Source organism: Topomyia yanbarensis, chromosome 3 (genome assembly GCF_030247195.1).
Source record: "Topomyia yanbarensis strain Yona2022 chromosome 3, ASM3024719v1, whole genome shotgun sequence".
In the NCBI taxonomy this organism is placed as follows: Eukaryota; Metazoa; Arthropoda; class Insecta; order Diptera; family Culicidae; genus Topomyia; species Topomyia yanbarensis.
The window spans coordinates 428,227,751-428,243,380 of NC_080672.1; the positions used below are offsets into that span (position 1 = coordinate 428,227,751).

A 15,630-nucleotide genomic window follows, 5' to 3' on the forward strand; every position below is an offset into this window, starting at 1 on the left:
TGCGGCTAATTAGGTTGCCCCGCTGCCGGTTGCAAAAATATCCTCCATCGTTTATAACTTTTCGTTTGGATGAAAGCGAAACTAGGTTAAGCGCCTTCTAGCGAGAAGGTGTCGCAAGATCTTGACAAAACACTCGCCTTACTTAGTAGCAGCGTTTACACATGCACTAGAAAATCTTTCACTGCCACATGGCCGGGGTTCTGCCGTCCGTCCAAGAAAGCGGGTCTTACAGCCCAAACTTGCTCAACTACTTGCCGCTTGCGGTAGGTCAGTTGGACACCAATTAGAGCCTTCGGTTCCACCGAGCAAACCGATGTGCGATTGGCAACGAACCCGACTATTATGTAATCCTCCGACGGCGGCGGCGTCACACCGGCCAGGGGGAGGGTTGTAACACCATCACACATATGACAAACACGACAAGGTGCAGCACCCACCGATGCCAGGGAGATTAATTCCAATCAATTACTGACTGCACTGTAATGTGATAGACTTTTTTCTTGTCCTTTACTCTTTCGGTCATGTCCACAAAGGATGGCCAAAGACTGCTCCATCGGTGGTATGAAGAAATAGTCATATCCATTACCATGACGACAATGCTGCTTCACGGCAAAAAGATACACAGGAGTACAGTGCCAGAAAAACCACACTTTTACTCCGTATGTGGTACGAATCTCGCACAGAATGAGCAGCTGTTGACGGCGATTCAGTACCGTAGGGGAAACTGATGACTGTTTGGCTCTGATAGGTAATTTTTTGATTCAGTCACGTTATCGTGTCATAGGATAATCTTGAACCCGCTTGCAAAGTGAATAAATGTGTGCGGTAGACACTTCACCCTACATTCCTCTAATAAATTGCCACCGGCGGTCGCGGCATGCCATCAAAGCAAACTGTGTATTCTGGCTTTTTGCTGCTATTTTATTGATCCTTGAAATCGCAACTCATTATGTTAGTATCGACAATGGGTGTGTTTTTTTATAAAACACTAGAATTGAATATTTGATCGAGTTTATAGAAAGACAAACTATAACATCCGCAATGTTTGGACACTCCAAATTCAACACTGATTAAAACGCCTACAGTGCGCAGTGATCTATAATGTGGACTTAACAGAAATTTTAACTGTTTACTAAAGCTGTCCACACGCGAGGGAAGAGGACACACGTCACGGCGTGTGCCCTATTGTCTCGTCTACGGACTGCTTAAAACTAAACAACTTAGCCTTATAATATGTTTAGGGAAAATTTTGTACTTAGCGAGGCCCATCTTTTCGTTTAAATAGCAGCTAGGGTGGTTCTCACATTAGAATGATCTAAAATTTAACTTTCAATAGAGCTTGACTGTCTTCGATGAAGTTGTGGAACATTACTTTATAGACAAATTTGCTTAAAGACACTATTTTTCATATGTTCCATTCCGCTAGACATCTAAATATAAGCTGTAGGGTATTTCCCAAAAACGGAATAATTTATATAACTTTTGTGTTTTTTACTTTATACGAAAGTATCCCATAAACAACTTGAAGATAATTTAAGGCTACAAAATTTGTACATATACACCACCTAAAGCTTCCATATCTGGGATGACCCACACATGTTGGAAGAATTAAATATTTCTTAACGCTTAATTATTCTTGAAAAACGTTGAGTCTTGAAAAAGAACGATTGAAAAAATGTAGGTAGTGTTGACAAAGACTGGTCGAGCAAAAACTTAACAATCTGAGGAATATATTTGACAAAACGTTCCTTCAATAACCCTTATTTATACACTGGAACCTGCGTTTACCAAACCGTGGGTTCGTAAATTGAATTAGTTCGTAAAAAAAAGTGTTCGTTATTTGGGATTTAGTTCGTAAAAAAGTTTGCTTCACATTTTTATTAAAATTCTTTCGATGAGCAATATTTTCGATAACCCCAACAATATGGATATTTTTGGAATCGGCTTGACAAGTTGCTGATGAAAATGAACAATTGGAACTTTTAGAAATCCAAGATGGCGACTTCCAGTTGAGCAAAATTATCGAGTAATTTATCTAAACCGGTAGTCGCCATCTAGGATTAAAAAAATGGCTCAAGATATCGAATTCGGTTTTGTTCGTTTGCTAGAGCCCATCGAACATATTTAATTTTGAGACTGACAAAATCGTAAGCAGACTAAATCGGGAACTGAAAAAAGCGGACCCTCGCTCTACATGTTGGTAATGGATGCTTAGCGCCATTTGCAAATCCAGGAAGGCTAGTTGAGCAATAGTCTCGGTATCCTTAACATTAATATTTTTGGGTTGGGCTTAACGAGTAAATGGGAAAAAATGTTGTTTGGAACCCTAACAATATAGCTATTTTTGGAGCGGGTTTGACAAGGAAATGATAGAAATCGATGAGTGACGTCATTTTAAAGGCCTATATCAGCTCCTGGTTGAGCAAAATTTTCTATAACCAGATCATCACTAGAGTTGTGTTACCGGTAGTACCGTAATACCGGCGCTGAATAAAAGCCACCACCGGTATTTTCGGTGCCATCTACACATTTTCAAGAAAAGTATGTAGGATCCTATAGGCACCCGTTACAAAATATCGCTCTGCAAGGTGGTTTTAAATTATAATAATTATCTTCTAGATAAATCGTTCAGCTTACGCCTTTATGAGGGAATGAGGCGGGGCCATCATCATAATAGTTCTAAAAGTTAAACCTTACTAGCTCCCGTTGTACTGAACGGTATGCTTTAATTCCTGAACTATGCGGTTGAAATAAAATTTAAACGATCTCGTATTGAAAGTATCCACATCTAGCGTAAGTGATGTCAAGATTTGTATTGATTTTTTTATTAGCGACATTCTGATTGGTTCCCATTATTCACTGGGTGGAGCGTAATAAAACTGGCCTAGGTTACGTATGTATTTGGTTTGCTCTTAAATCCTTATCTATAAAAGAACGATCATCGATTTGGTAACTAACAATTTTAGAATTGTTGAACTACTTTGAATGGGGTGATTTTAGTTTTGCAGATCGGATAAGCAGAAGTCATAGTCTCCATAGTTTACAGGAAAGTTAGGAGCCTTGGTATGCTTAAGAGAATAGCAGGCAAACCGCATTAAGGTCGAAACCAATTTATAGCAAAGCGACAATGCTGAGAGAAAATGCAAGCATCATTAAAATCGATCAGGACCTGCTAGAGTCGAACGGAAAACGCTATTTTTCATAAATATCCCTCTACTTTAGGAACACTTTCCTCGATATTGATCATATTACGTTTTCATCACAACTCTACGCATTCCCAAAATAAAGACATGTTCAGCAAATGTTGAAAGTTATACAATTTTTTTGGTGAGCAGTTATATGTGTCATAGACATTAAATCAATTCCAACTTCGCTTCGTATTAAAAAAAACCTAATCCATATTACACTACATCCCTTCAAAAGTGAGCTCAATATGACAGGAAATCTGAAAATTATGATTGATTTCAGAACTCTGGGATGAGTTTCTATTGAAATGTATTCATGCAGACAGTTGATATTGAGGTGATTAGACAACTGTGTGTAAGATCCAGACCAATAGATCAGTTACAGGTCAGTATCCCATTCCCACTATTTTTCAGAGGTCCTCATGATGTTTAAATTATTATTGTAATATTGAATGAACTTAGTCAGCATCAATAAATTTTTCTCTTCCAACCGAATAATTTTTTTGGGTGGGGTTGAGGAAGGGGGGATTAAACCTCAAGGCCTCCTCTTTGCTACGCCGATGCATAGAGTTATTCATATCACTTTCCATTTTCCGAGATATGTTTCAGATCGATCCGATGGTTATAAATTAGAAAATTTGCAGTCAGTAGGTTCGCGCTAATGAAAATTTTTGCACCGATAAGTGATCAAGTTCCATCCAGATAACTTCGAATTGTTCGGTGATTATTACTAGCGGTTGTAGATAGAAAATGAAATGCGAAATTTGTTTAATCGAAATAATATTTGTCTTATTTAAATAGATTATTACTATATTGAACAATAAATAGGCGATAAAGGGTAATCCACATACAACAAGCCATAACTTTTAAAATATTCAAAATAGATATTTCTTGTCTTCAGTAAAGTTATTCGCAAAAGTAAGAGCTACAAATTTGCTGAAGCCATCACTTTCAAGAAAAAATATGAAATATCTCACTCGTAGGGGGATTAATCAACAAAAACACAATACCAAAAGAAAGGGCTTATTGCATCCATTAAATTCTCCGAAGATACGATTGACCTAAAATTAGTCGTTTTGGCGTTAATAATAGATTGCATGTTTTTGGTCATATTTCTGGCTACGGGACTTCGGCCCTGTTTTCGCGGGGAACTTTCCTGTTCCGTTAGTGGTATTTCGGTTTCGCGGGGAACTACTGTTCCGAAGATCGAATTAAAAGTTGCGGGTATGTTATCCTAATGAAATTTCCGCCCCTTACTGTTCCCTATTTATACTCTCCGAAAGTAGTTGAGTGCGGTGTGCAAATTGTGTCGCCCTATTGTGTATGGTAAACAGCCTAATCCTCTTACAATGCTCGAAATGGGTATTGTTAAATTATTGGCGCCGTGCGCACTGCACAACCAAGGCCATCTTTATTTGCCGCAGCCTTGCACACTAAGCTATTGGTGTCGTTCCTATTGTCATTTCTTTTCTTCTACCTGTCGACGGCTATCGCCTTCGTTCTCGTGTGCACTAGATTACGATGAATTTTATGACAACCGTCTTGTGTTCATTTGTGGTGCCGAATATCGGTGGCTTGTATTGAATGCTTTTAGTGTATGATTGACCTTTGAGTGGTGCTGATCAGAAGAAGTGATGCTGATCCGAAGGGTGAGTATGGCATGCTTTCAGGGTAGGTGTTTGCGGTTTTTTTATATGTGTATTTCGGATATGGAGTTTGAGGGTGAGCCGCTACAGTCCCAATACACAATCTTAAATAACACTAGGTAAAATAAGAAATATTAGTCCGATATATGGTACAGCAAGAGACCGAGCAAACCGCTGCATCTCAACCTGTACCACGGGATGGGAAAATTTGATAAAGCTTCCACTGGTGCTATCATGTAGAAATTGTTTTGAGCAGCCGGCTGCCGAAACATTTGGAAGATTGAAAATTTGGTGTATTAATATGAAAAGTCACGGTTTATAAAATATGCAATTTGAACTCCGGAGAGCCAGCTATCGGGAGTGATGCCAACGTTAATTGAAACGGATATTGTTCCACAACGAGCAAACGTTTTTCTTCGATTTTTTTATTTCGGCATAAACGACAACGACTGGGCTTTGGGAGAGTCTGTAGGGGAGACCAGGGCTAGTTGGTGGTGCTTTAGTTTCCATTTTTTTACCGCTTTGATGTAGGTTGGTCATGCAAAATAGAACATATGACATGAAAGGACAGACTGTTGGCAACCTCCCTGAATTTTTTCAAAGTGTTTGTTGCATTGTCTTTGTTTTTATAGACAAAAATGTGTGACGCGGAAAACCCGCCAACTTACCCCGGCTCTGGGGTAAGTTGGCGGTATGTTTGGATACGCCAGAAAATAAGCAATCAAATAAAGATTCGATTACATTAAGGGTTTTTTTTTTATTTTTATTTCGATTATAGAGGTTTTAACCTTAGGGTCATTCGCCTCTTCGGGTTAGAAAAATCTCTTATGGAAAATTTCTAACCCTATGCGGGGTCGGGACTCGAACCCAGGTGCGCTGCGTACAAGGCAATCGATTTACCAATACGCTACGCCCACCCCCTACACATTAAGGGTCCTTATGAAACGTGCTGAATGTCATTTCAATAAAACTGTATATTACCGACAATTGCCAATATATTTCAGTCTCAATACCTCGGCATTTTGACTTTGACGCATATTCCATATTCAAAAGCATTTTGTATTTTTTTATTATTTTGTAGACGAACAAAAGCATATTTTGGAAATTCTTCAAGCGATTGGCCAAAATAAATATTCCCTGCATTGACGTTATACACAAGAAAAAGGTTTTCTTACTTTGAAGTGAATTCCAAAAATAAAAATATTTGATGACTATTGAAAATCCCCTAAATAACACAAAGTGCTTAAAATTTGGAAAATTCACTTAGTATGCTCGAAAACACAACATCGCCCAAAAATTCTACCAAATAAAATGGTTTTCAACAAAAAACACATTGGATAAGCAGATCAATCTTAAAGAACATTAGTACATGAATGAAGACTTGATGGAAACTAATATTCAACTAATTTGATACAAACCAGTAAGAATAGATGAATAAAGAAGAAACTTCTGTCGTTTTGTCTCCACTAACTGCCTAAGCCACTAGATGTCACAGAAAATTTAGGCTGGTTCTGTCCAGAGAAAGATAATAGTGTAATGTATCTTCTAGTGGACACCAGCCCCAATTTTACGAATTTTCTGGAAGCTTCATGGGAATTACTACAAACTTTTACATATTCCTTGTTTGGACGGGAGTCTTTGTTTTTTTCCTTTCTTAAGGATTTTTATGAACGTGTCCATTGGAAAACAGACAGAGAAAGAATGACCGGAACGGTGAGAATGGAGAAACGGTGAAAATTCACCTTTATTGGAAACACTGAGAAAAGATATATCCTCAAGCAGGAATCGAACCAGCGATCTCCCAGTCTCTAGTTGGGTGCGTTAACCACTGCGCCATCGAGGCACTGTGAGCCTCCGATACCTCCTAATTGACCCATCGACCCCCAATGTCTCATATAGGCAGATCGTCCCTCTCATTGATCGGGCCAAACTTTGAATAAGTTCTACGTAAAAGCCGGTTTGTAATTTCATTCAACACTTACGAACATCAGAGAAACGTTACAAAGAAGCTTACATGTTTTGCGCACTTCAAGAGATTTCTTAGATGAAGGTATACAAACTTCAAAGAAGTCGTATGACCTTAATGGGTTACACCACTGTAGAGCTCGAAAAAATAGGCATATTTCGAAAATTTTGTTGACGCAATAAACAGGTGAATAGAGATCTTGTTAAATGGGATTTATAACACCTGGAAAATCCCAACAAGTTCAGTAAAACCTGCATATGGAAGCTTTAAATTTCAAAAAAAATTGTTCGTTCGTCAGGGAAATATTACGTATTTTGAAAATGTAGGGGAAGATTGCATGGATAATTTTTCCCCACCCTGTACTCAAAATATTTTGCACATTTTTACATTCTATCGTTAGTGTTCGTACACTTAAAATAATACTTGGGAGTCGAGGGGTTTATTAGTACAACTAGTGTATTACCAACCAGAGCAAGATCAAGATCTACAAAATATGCGACCGATTGTCGTGCACATAAGAGAACTTGTCTAATAAACGAACAAACAACCAGCACTGATATGACTTAACGATAGAGTACACATTGACACCTGGTACTTAACTAATAGAATACTACAAGCGAATCAAATCGTCTCTGATAAATCTAAAGTAGCAGATACAGTAAATCAATCGAAGAATTTATTATTCACAACCCTGTCCGATGCGACCGGCCCCCTTCGGAAGTAAGTAGAAGCTTTCTATTAACCCAGAAAAGCACAGCCAACTGCATACTTAGCGATACATCTGGGTATAAGAGGGAGGAATATAAGGATCTATTTATATGTTCAGTAATTGCTGTTCGCCAACCGCTTCCAATACATGCCAATTATCCGGCATGAAATCGTATATCTTAATTAAATCAATACGTCCGTCGTTTTTTCTACTAATTAAGTAGCAGTAATTTTGCAATAACAACAATCCATTTTGCTCTTTTTTGTGAGTTCCATTCCCGCTTTACAATCGAATAGCCCGCCTTGCTTCATCATCCTGAATGAGTTCAAGAATGGCAATGTCATTGACGATGAAACCAATCGGATCGACCGTCTGCGTAGAACCATACTCGATTGAACTCGGGAAGTTCATCTCATCCATATGAGCCAGAGCAAATGTGGGTTTTTTTTGCACTTTCCACTGATGTAATTTGACTGTAGGATGTCAAACATCAAAAAATTCAAATTCCATATAACGGATACATCTTGCTACCACCAGTTGTTTCTTTTCGGCCATGTACAACATCCTAGAAATCGGCTTTGCTCGGAAAAACCAGTTTTTTTTGTGGAACCCAGATAACTCAATTAGACAACAACGGTTTGTTTACGAATGAATCGTTCGACTTCTCCGCCCATGATCCCTGACTTGCTGATTTACTCGGTGTAATCGAAACTGGCTGCTTTTTTTCTGGTTCCGTGTGGATTTTGATTAATCTTTATTAATTTTGATTCTATTTTCATTGCAGATCGTGTAGCAGTAATTATATTCGGGATAGCTACCCTCATCGCTGGTGTGATATTATCTTCTGTTCCTTGGCTGAATATTTTTATTATGAGGGTGAGTAGGAGGAAACAAGACAAGCGGGATGCACGTTCAAAGTTCTTGTTTTCGGGTAGAGAAGAACCCAGGAAAACCAGTTGTTGACGCAAATTTCAATGATTAGCGAATTACAAATAATGGTGGATGCCGAAGACAAAGTCAAAGCATCTGAGAAAATCGCAAAAATATTGATTCGAATTGATTGAAAGTTGTTTAAAATGTAATATGCAAATTTGTGATTAAGAAATTCGATCCTAATACTCTATTACAAATATAGTGTAAAGAAATTACGCTTTTCGAACTCAAGTTGTTAATGAAATGTGCATTTATTTATTTTGGTAATCACAATCGAAGAATCGTGACACGTTATGTCATTATTACTAAACTAAAAATCAACAAATATTTAGTATTTGAAAAACTAAATTGTTCCGATTATCCGTACTACAATGACCAAAGTTTAAGACATCCATGATTGAATGAACCGATGTCTTCTAGCGTGACTAGATCGATTTCGAGTCACGAAGGATCTAGTAATCCATGACACTGACCACTCCTTCCGCTCTCATTCCAGAATTTAAGACTATGGAACGGCACGTTAAGCTTCCACTACTGGCAGCGGCCGGGCGTCACTAGGTTAACTAAGGTGTACATATTTAACGTAACCAATCCGGAGGGGTTTCTCGCCGGTGAAAAGCCAAAACTAGTTGAAGTAGGACCATTCGTTTATAGGTAAGAAACGCTCTATCCTTCCCTGTTTAATGAGCACACTAACTCGCATTGTGCACGCCATTCTCAGAACCTGATGCTATTAATAATTATACAAATTAGAAAGAATATTGCAGGATGTAACTATCACGATTACGATAACCAATTGGTTATACTGGAATCGCACATGTGTTAAACATTATACTTTAGTTCTAATTTCAGCCGATTGGTGACAGAGGAGTAATCCTGAGCACTGAAAAAAGCACTAGATGTGACCGTTGCTCCTGTTATACTGCGGTAAATTCGAATCATTCCGGGTGGGAACATTTCGTTTATAAATAAATGTTATTATTAAACTGGCTCCAGTAAACAATTACTTACTCCCGAGCAAATAGGAGCAAAACGTTGTTCTTTTTTAGTCCGGTTTGTTACCAGAGTTACACAAAAAAGAACCCTGTGTGCTCCGGAGTACTTGCAGTTTCTTCTATTACTCCAACAAACCAACTACCAGATTTATTTATAATGACCGAACAGTACGAATGTTTTACGGAAATACGACTAAATGAACAACAGATTATAACAGTTTTCTCGAACAAACGCTACATGCATATTTCACGGAATTTCACAAAACCCTGAAATTTAATTCCCTCCTTCTAGATTCACATCCGACAGTAAAAAATATCCATTTTACGTTCCGTATTTCAGCAACCTCTTAATTCTTACCGAAAATTGAGCGCATGCTTATTGTTCAATGGTGCGAATAATTCAACAATCATAGGTATACACTAGAGTAACAAGAAGAAAATGGCCACTATCGGCTTACCCCTGAGTCGATTCCTAGTCCCACCAGGAGTACTTACACCAAATTTGAAGCAAATCGGACAAGTTTAACTACCGGACCAACGTGCCTGAAGTTTGTATATGGGATTTTTCGACAATTGGACATGGAGAAAAACCACTTGCTCACATTTTCGCCGCTAGGTGGCACAGTGTGCATCGTATTATCACTGTAAGTGAAAATTAGAAAGATAATTAAATTGTCAACAACTTCGCAGAAGACTGCTAGTCAATCCGATTTTTTAAAAGAAGTTATTAAACTTTTAGCGAAGTGATGTCTGAATCACTTTTTTGCATGGGACCTATCAGTGCATGGTTGTATATCATTACTCGATGCGCATGAACTGAACATTTGTGTGAAATAATGGTTAGGTTCAGCTCAATAGCATGTTCCGAAAAATTATAGTGAATAATACGAGTCATGTTTCGGTTAGAACATTTTAGTTCCACATGTTACCGCATAGAGGGCGCCAACACCAACTGTCGTTTGAGAAAACCGTCGTGGTATCCGGATCGAACCCATATAAGTCTTGATCGTAGCTAACGTCACTTCCGTAGCATTGCAGCAGTTCCAGTCCGAACATTTTATACAAATTTTATCCGGTGCTAACAGGAAGTCACAACTGACGATACGTTGCGATAAGAAAAAGTAGCGGGAATCTTATACGATCATTTATCAGTTTGTGTCTGTAAGTGACGGCATTTAAGTCCCACGCAATGGATCTTTTAAATAAAATGTAAATTGGTATACATTTTCGGTCATTCTGTTTGCTCTTAGTTTTATTTATACGCTCAACGCAAAAAACTACACTACACTGTACACTGCCAAGACGATAATAAATAAATACAAACATTTAAACCGAGATCGTCTCCAATCTCACGCTTTGCGAATGGGACTGACATGCAGCCATGAGCAGTACACAACTATAGCTGATTATTTGGATGTCTCAACGATATTTAACCCCCCACAGTCATAAATCTTTCTTACTGCTTAGTCTGTCATAGTTGGTTTCGTTTTACTGAATCGGACGTTGCCGACGAATCCATACCCGCAAAATCAATCAAGATACTACCGTATCCTTGATTTTCAGCTCCCGGTACATAGCTTCATCTATGCATGGAGAATCAAAAATCCAAACACGCAATTGCATTACTGCAGGGCAGTTACATATCAAATTATATGAAGCTCAGCGATCGGATTTACAAAGATCACACGAATAATACTCAGCACGCTGAATAGTAGCCATGTGATAATTGAATTTACAATGTCCAGTCAGTTATAAAATGCAACAAATTCTTTATAATTTTCGGACCAACATCCACCAGATTTTGTTTAAACGCAAGTTTGCCAGCTACGCCAATGGTTACCATGTTTGGATGCAGCCGTGGAGCGAATCTTATGCTTAATCCAAGTTATTGACAGTGGTAAAACTGGTACTGGTCCAACAAAGTCAGTTGCAGCTCCCGCTCTAGCCAAATAGTCCACACATGCATTTTCAGTAATACCAGAATGGGCGGGTGCTCATAAAAGGTAGGTAGAATTTAATATGCAAGTTTTTTACGCAACACTCTTGAGGAGGCAAAGAGCTTTAGACCGATCAGTTTGACCTCCTTTCTTCTCAAATCAGTTGAACGTTTAGTTGACCACTACATTCGGGATGCTAGCTTGGGCGAGCACTCACTACGTGCAATGAATCAGAATATATTGGCTCAAATGGCACCTTCCCCGTATGTAGTCGGGGTCCCGACTCGGGGATTTGTGCCTTGAAACATGCGTGTCAGCGGAGGAAGTCTACTACCACCCTGTTACACAATGTTGTGTACAACACTGAAAAAGTTTTTTCACAAAAGCAATCAAGCTTAGGAGTTTTTCTCGATATTGAAGGTGCTTTTGAAAACGTGTCTTTCGAAACCATTTTGGAAGCAGCACGAGGTCATGGAGTACCTTCACATATTACGAACTGGATATACGCAATGCTTAGCAACCGACATCCGTGCTCATCGTTAAGACAAGTAGAGATAACTGTCTTCGTGTCTGCGGATGTCCTCAAGGTGGTGTGCTGTCACCACTTCTATGGAACCTTGTCGCCGATGGCTTTTGAGGAAACTTAATGAGCTTGGGTTTTCGACGTATGGTTTCGCCGATGATTATCATAAAATGATCACCGGTATTTGGATTTGGTTGTTGGGCAATGGTGTCTTCGTGTTGGACTTCCAGTTAATCCAAATAAAATATCAATTGTGCTTTTCACGCAACGAAGTGTTACAACCGGTGCTCGTTCATTGCAGTTTTTGGGCTCTGAAATTATTATCGCAGATCAGTACGTTGGGTTGACTCAAAACTTAATTGGACACCCCACATCGATTTCAGAATCAAAAATGCTTGCATGGCCTTCGACCTTAAAGACGTTCATGTATTCATTTTCATTTTTTCTTTGCAATTTTTACCACTCATAAACCAAATTTTCGGATTAAATATAGTTGTTTTTACAAATTTGCATCAACCTATAGGGTGTTGAGTATTTTTTCAAAATCAAGCTAATTTTATAGTCCAAAAGGAAATCGCCGTATTTTTTTCGAAAAACTCTCCACCAATCCGACACTTTTCACGGTATCTCAATAAAAAGTAATAAGAAAAGTTGCCAGACTCCGAACAAGTAGATTTCATAAGATTGGAACACTTCTCACTTCATATTCCCGCGTTATGAACGAAACGAATAGGTGGCAATATAGTTGCCACCACCTAATAATGGGTTAAACAATCTTCAGAGGATGATCTTGATGGCGATGAGTGGTGCGTTCGCGACAACACCTGCTGTTACTCTAGAGGCGTTCTTGAACATAAAATATTCTGAAACAATAAACACTTTCATGTACATTCCGTCTTGAAGGTCTTAAAACCTTGGAGCAGTAACCCAATAGATCGTGTAACTAGCCACACAAGACTGTGGCCCCAAATGGTTACTTGGGATGAGTATACACTTGCTCCCAGTGACCTTACTCTCATATGTAGTTTTCCATTTAAAACTTTCATTGTGAGAATTCCTTCTCGCGAGGAACGGCTGTCTGCCGGGATGGAGCGACAACTTGAAAAATACGTACTTTGTTATACTGACGGATCTTTGTTGGAGGGCCGAGTTGGTGCTGGTGTCTATTGTCATGAAATGACATTCGCTTGGTAGATACTGTACCGTATTCCAAGCAGAAATCTTTGCGATTCTGTGTGGCGTACAATCAGCACTTCAACAGGGGATTTGCAGTAAAAGAATCTATGGGCTGCCCTGAACGCACTTAGTTCGGCAGATTCGAGATCTAAATTAGTAATCGCACGTCGAACTCAAGTCGAAGAACTTGGCATTTCAAATACCATCTACCTTCATTGGGTATCCGTTTATTCCGGTATTACTGAAAATGAATGGGCGGACTATTTGGCTAGAGCGAGCACTGCGACTGACTTCATTGATCCATAACCAGTTCTACGATGAGCTGGATAGGCTGCATCCGAACATGCCAATCATAGGCGTTGCTTGCAAACATGCGTTCGAACAAAGACTTTTCTGCAGGATGTAAGTTCGAACGTGTCGAAGAATTTGTTGCATTTTTTTTTCAAGCACAACTGCAGTATTCTAGTCAGGGCACTGACTGGACAATGCAAACTCAATAATCACATGGCTGATATTCAGCGTGCTGGGTATTATTCGTGTGATCTTTGTGAATCCGATGCCGGAACTTCATATCATTTGATATGTAACTGCCCAGCAGTAATGCAATTGCGTATTCGGATTTTTGGTTCTCCATTTGCACAGAGGTGAAACCCAAGGATATGCTATTCTTCCTAACCCAGTGTGATGAAGAGTTATAGTTTAAGCCGTATTTGAATGACAACAACTCTTTGGGATGTTGATATATCCGCTCACTGTTTAAATAAAAATTCCAAAAACCCCATGAGGGGGTTCGAAATTTTATTCTTACTTTGTTTAGGAAATGATGAAAAACAGATCATGAAAAGGCACAAATCTCCGATCAACATGGGGAACGTGCCATTTAAGTCAGTCGCTACTGATTCCTGATTCACTTTCGAATTTGACACTTCATGACCATGCGCATGTTGCATAAAATTACAAATGATAAATGATATCACAAAAACTCAAAATAGATATAGCGAATCATGTACTAGGAAGCATAAATTTGTTCACGAATCCATGAATAATATTTCATGATTTTGTAAACTATTGCGCGAGCAAGAATGGTGATTTGTAAGCACGGATATTGAATCATGACTGGTATATTAGGGACCATGAACTACATACAAAAAATGTGAATTTTATCGTTGACTTAATTTCAACCATGACTCAATTTAACAAACTGTAATACACAAAATGACGAAATATAACCATGCTGCGTTGATTTTTCATGAAAAATATACCTTCCATGAGCAATGACATAAAATTACACTCATTACCATTCAAAACCAACGACATGTATGGAGTAAAATTACGTGATTTTTGAAATTCAATTTTTGATACTCGTATACGTCAGGGTCAGGAGACGTAAATTCACACGATTTTTTCTAGGTGTGTATTTCATGATAATTGAAAGGATTCATGAATTAATATTGAATACTTTACGCTGACGACACAAATTAACTGAGTGTTCATTTGTGACAGTTCGCTTGTACTGTTTACATGGACTTAGAAAAATTCTTTACGATTTTTCTAAGTCCATGTAAACAGTACAAGCGAAATGTCAAGAAAAGTGAGGTTAACTGTGCCAGTTAAGAACCTAATTGCGAGTTTCGTGAAATAGTTCAGGGGAAAATATATTTTGATTTTGTGAACTAATTCACAACCACTAAAACCAGATCAATAATCATAATCAGTTTACGTCGCATAGTCAGACTCTGAATAATGTTCCTAAATCTATGAATAAAATCGTGATTAGACCTTTGGTTTAATGAATAATGTTTAGTAGAGAAAACCAATTTTGTAATTACACGCCACGGAAACCGTGGCTGAAGTTCACAAACCAACGACAAACATCTCCAAACATAACAGCGTTGTGAAGGCCTTACTGAAGGGAAATTGAAAATACTTTTAAAACACATGACTTTTGTTCATGGTTCTGATTTCGTAATTTTTGAATCGACCCCTCAAGATGTGTTTGTCTTGATTGAAGGAAAAACATATAACAAAAGAGACAGTTTGAGAAGCTTCAGAAATCTCTACCCATTTTATTTGCATTCTGACTCAGTATTATAGAATACTGGGGTGGGCGTAGCGTAGTTGGTAAAGCGATTGCCTTGTACACAGCGCACCTGGGTTCGAGTCCCGACCCTACCCATAGGGTTATAAATTTTTCATAATAGATATTTCTAACCCGAAGAGGCGAATGACCTTAAGGTTAAAACCTCTATAATCGAAATAAAATTTAAAAAAAAAAGAATACATTTCCACCGCAGTAATATTTTGTCTGGAATAAGATTAAATACACAGAAAATGTGTGATCCGAATGATTTTGAGATTTTGGATCCTGGCAAACTAGTTCGTAACGTTATTTAGTCTGGTTTTCAATTTTTGAGCCCTTCTACTTCCACTGAGGTCAAAAATTCCGAACAGATTGCGGACAAATCCGTACAGGTATTTTTTTCCGGACACTTAACCAACAGTACTATCCTCCGTACGGTTGGTACGCTCCAGTATAATATTGTGGGCCTGGTAGAGTTTT

At 38.5% G+C, this 15,630-nt stretch overlaps 1 protein-coding gene across 1 annotated transcript in view; it reads left to right on the forward strand.

The window, feature by feature from the left end:
* Positions 1 to 15,630, forward strand: part of LOC131687315 (scavenger receptor class B member 1) — a 157,662-nt gene that overhangs the window by 107,827 nt on the left and 34,205 nt on the right. The window contains exons 3-4 of the mRNA XM_058971392.1: positions 8,291 to 8,382; positions 8,936 to 9,093. Of these exons, the coding sequence (XP_058827375.1) occupies positions 8,291 to 8,382; positions 8,936 to 9,093 (250 nt within the window). The remainder of the gene's footprint in view (positions 1 to 8,290; positions 8,383 to 8,935; positions 9,094 to 15,630) is intronic.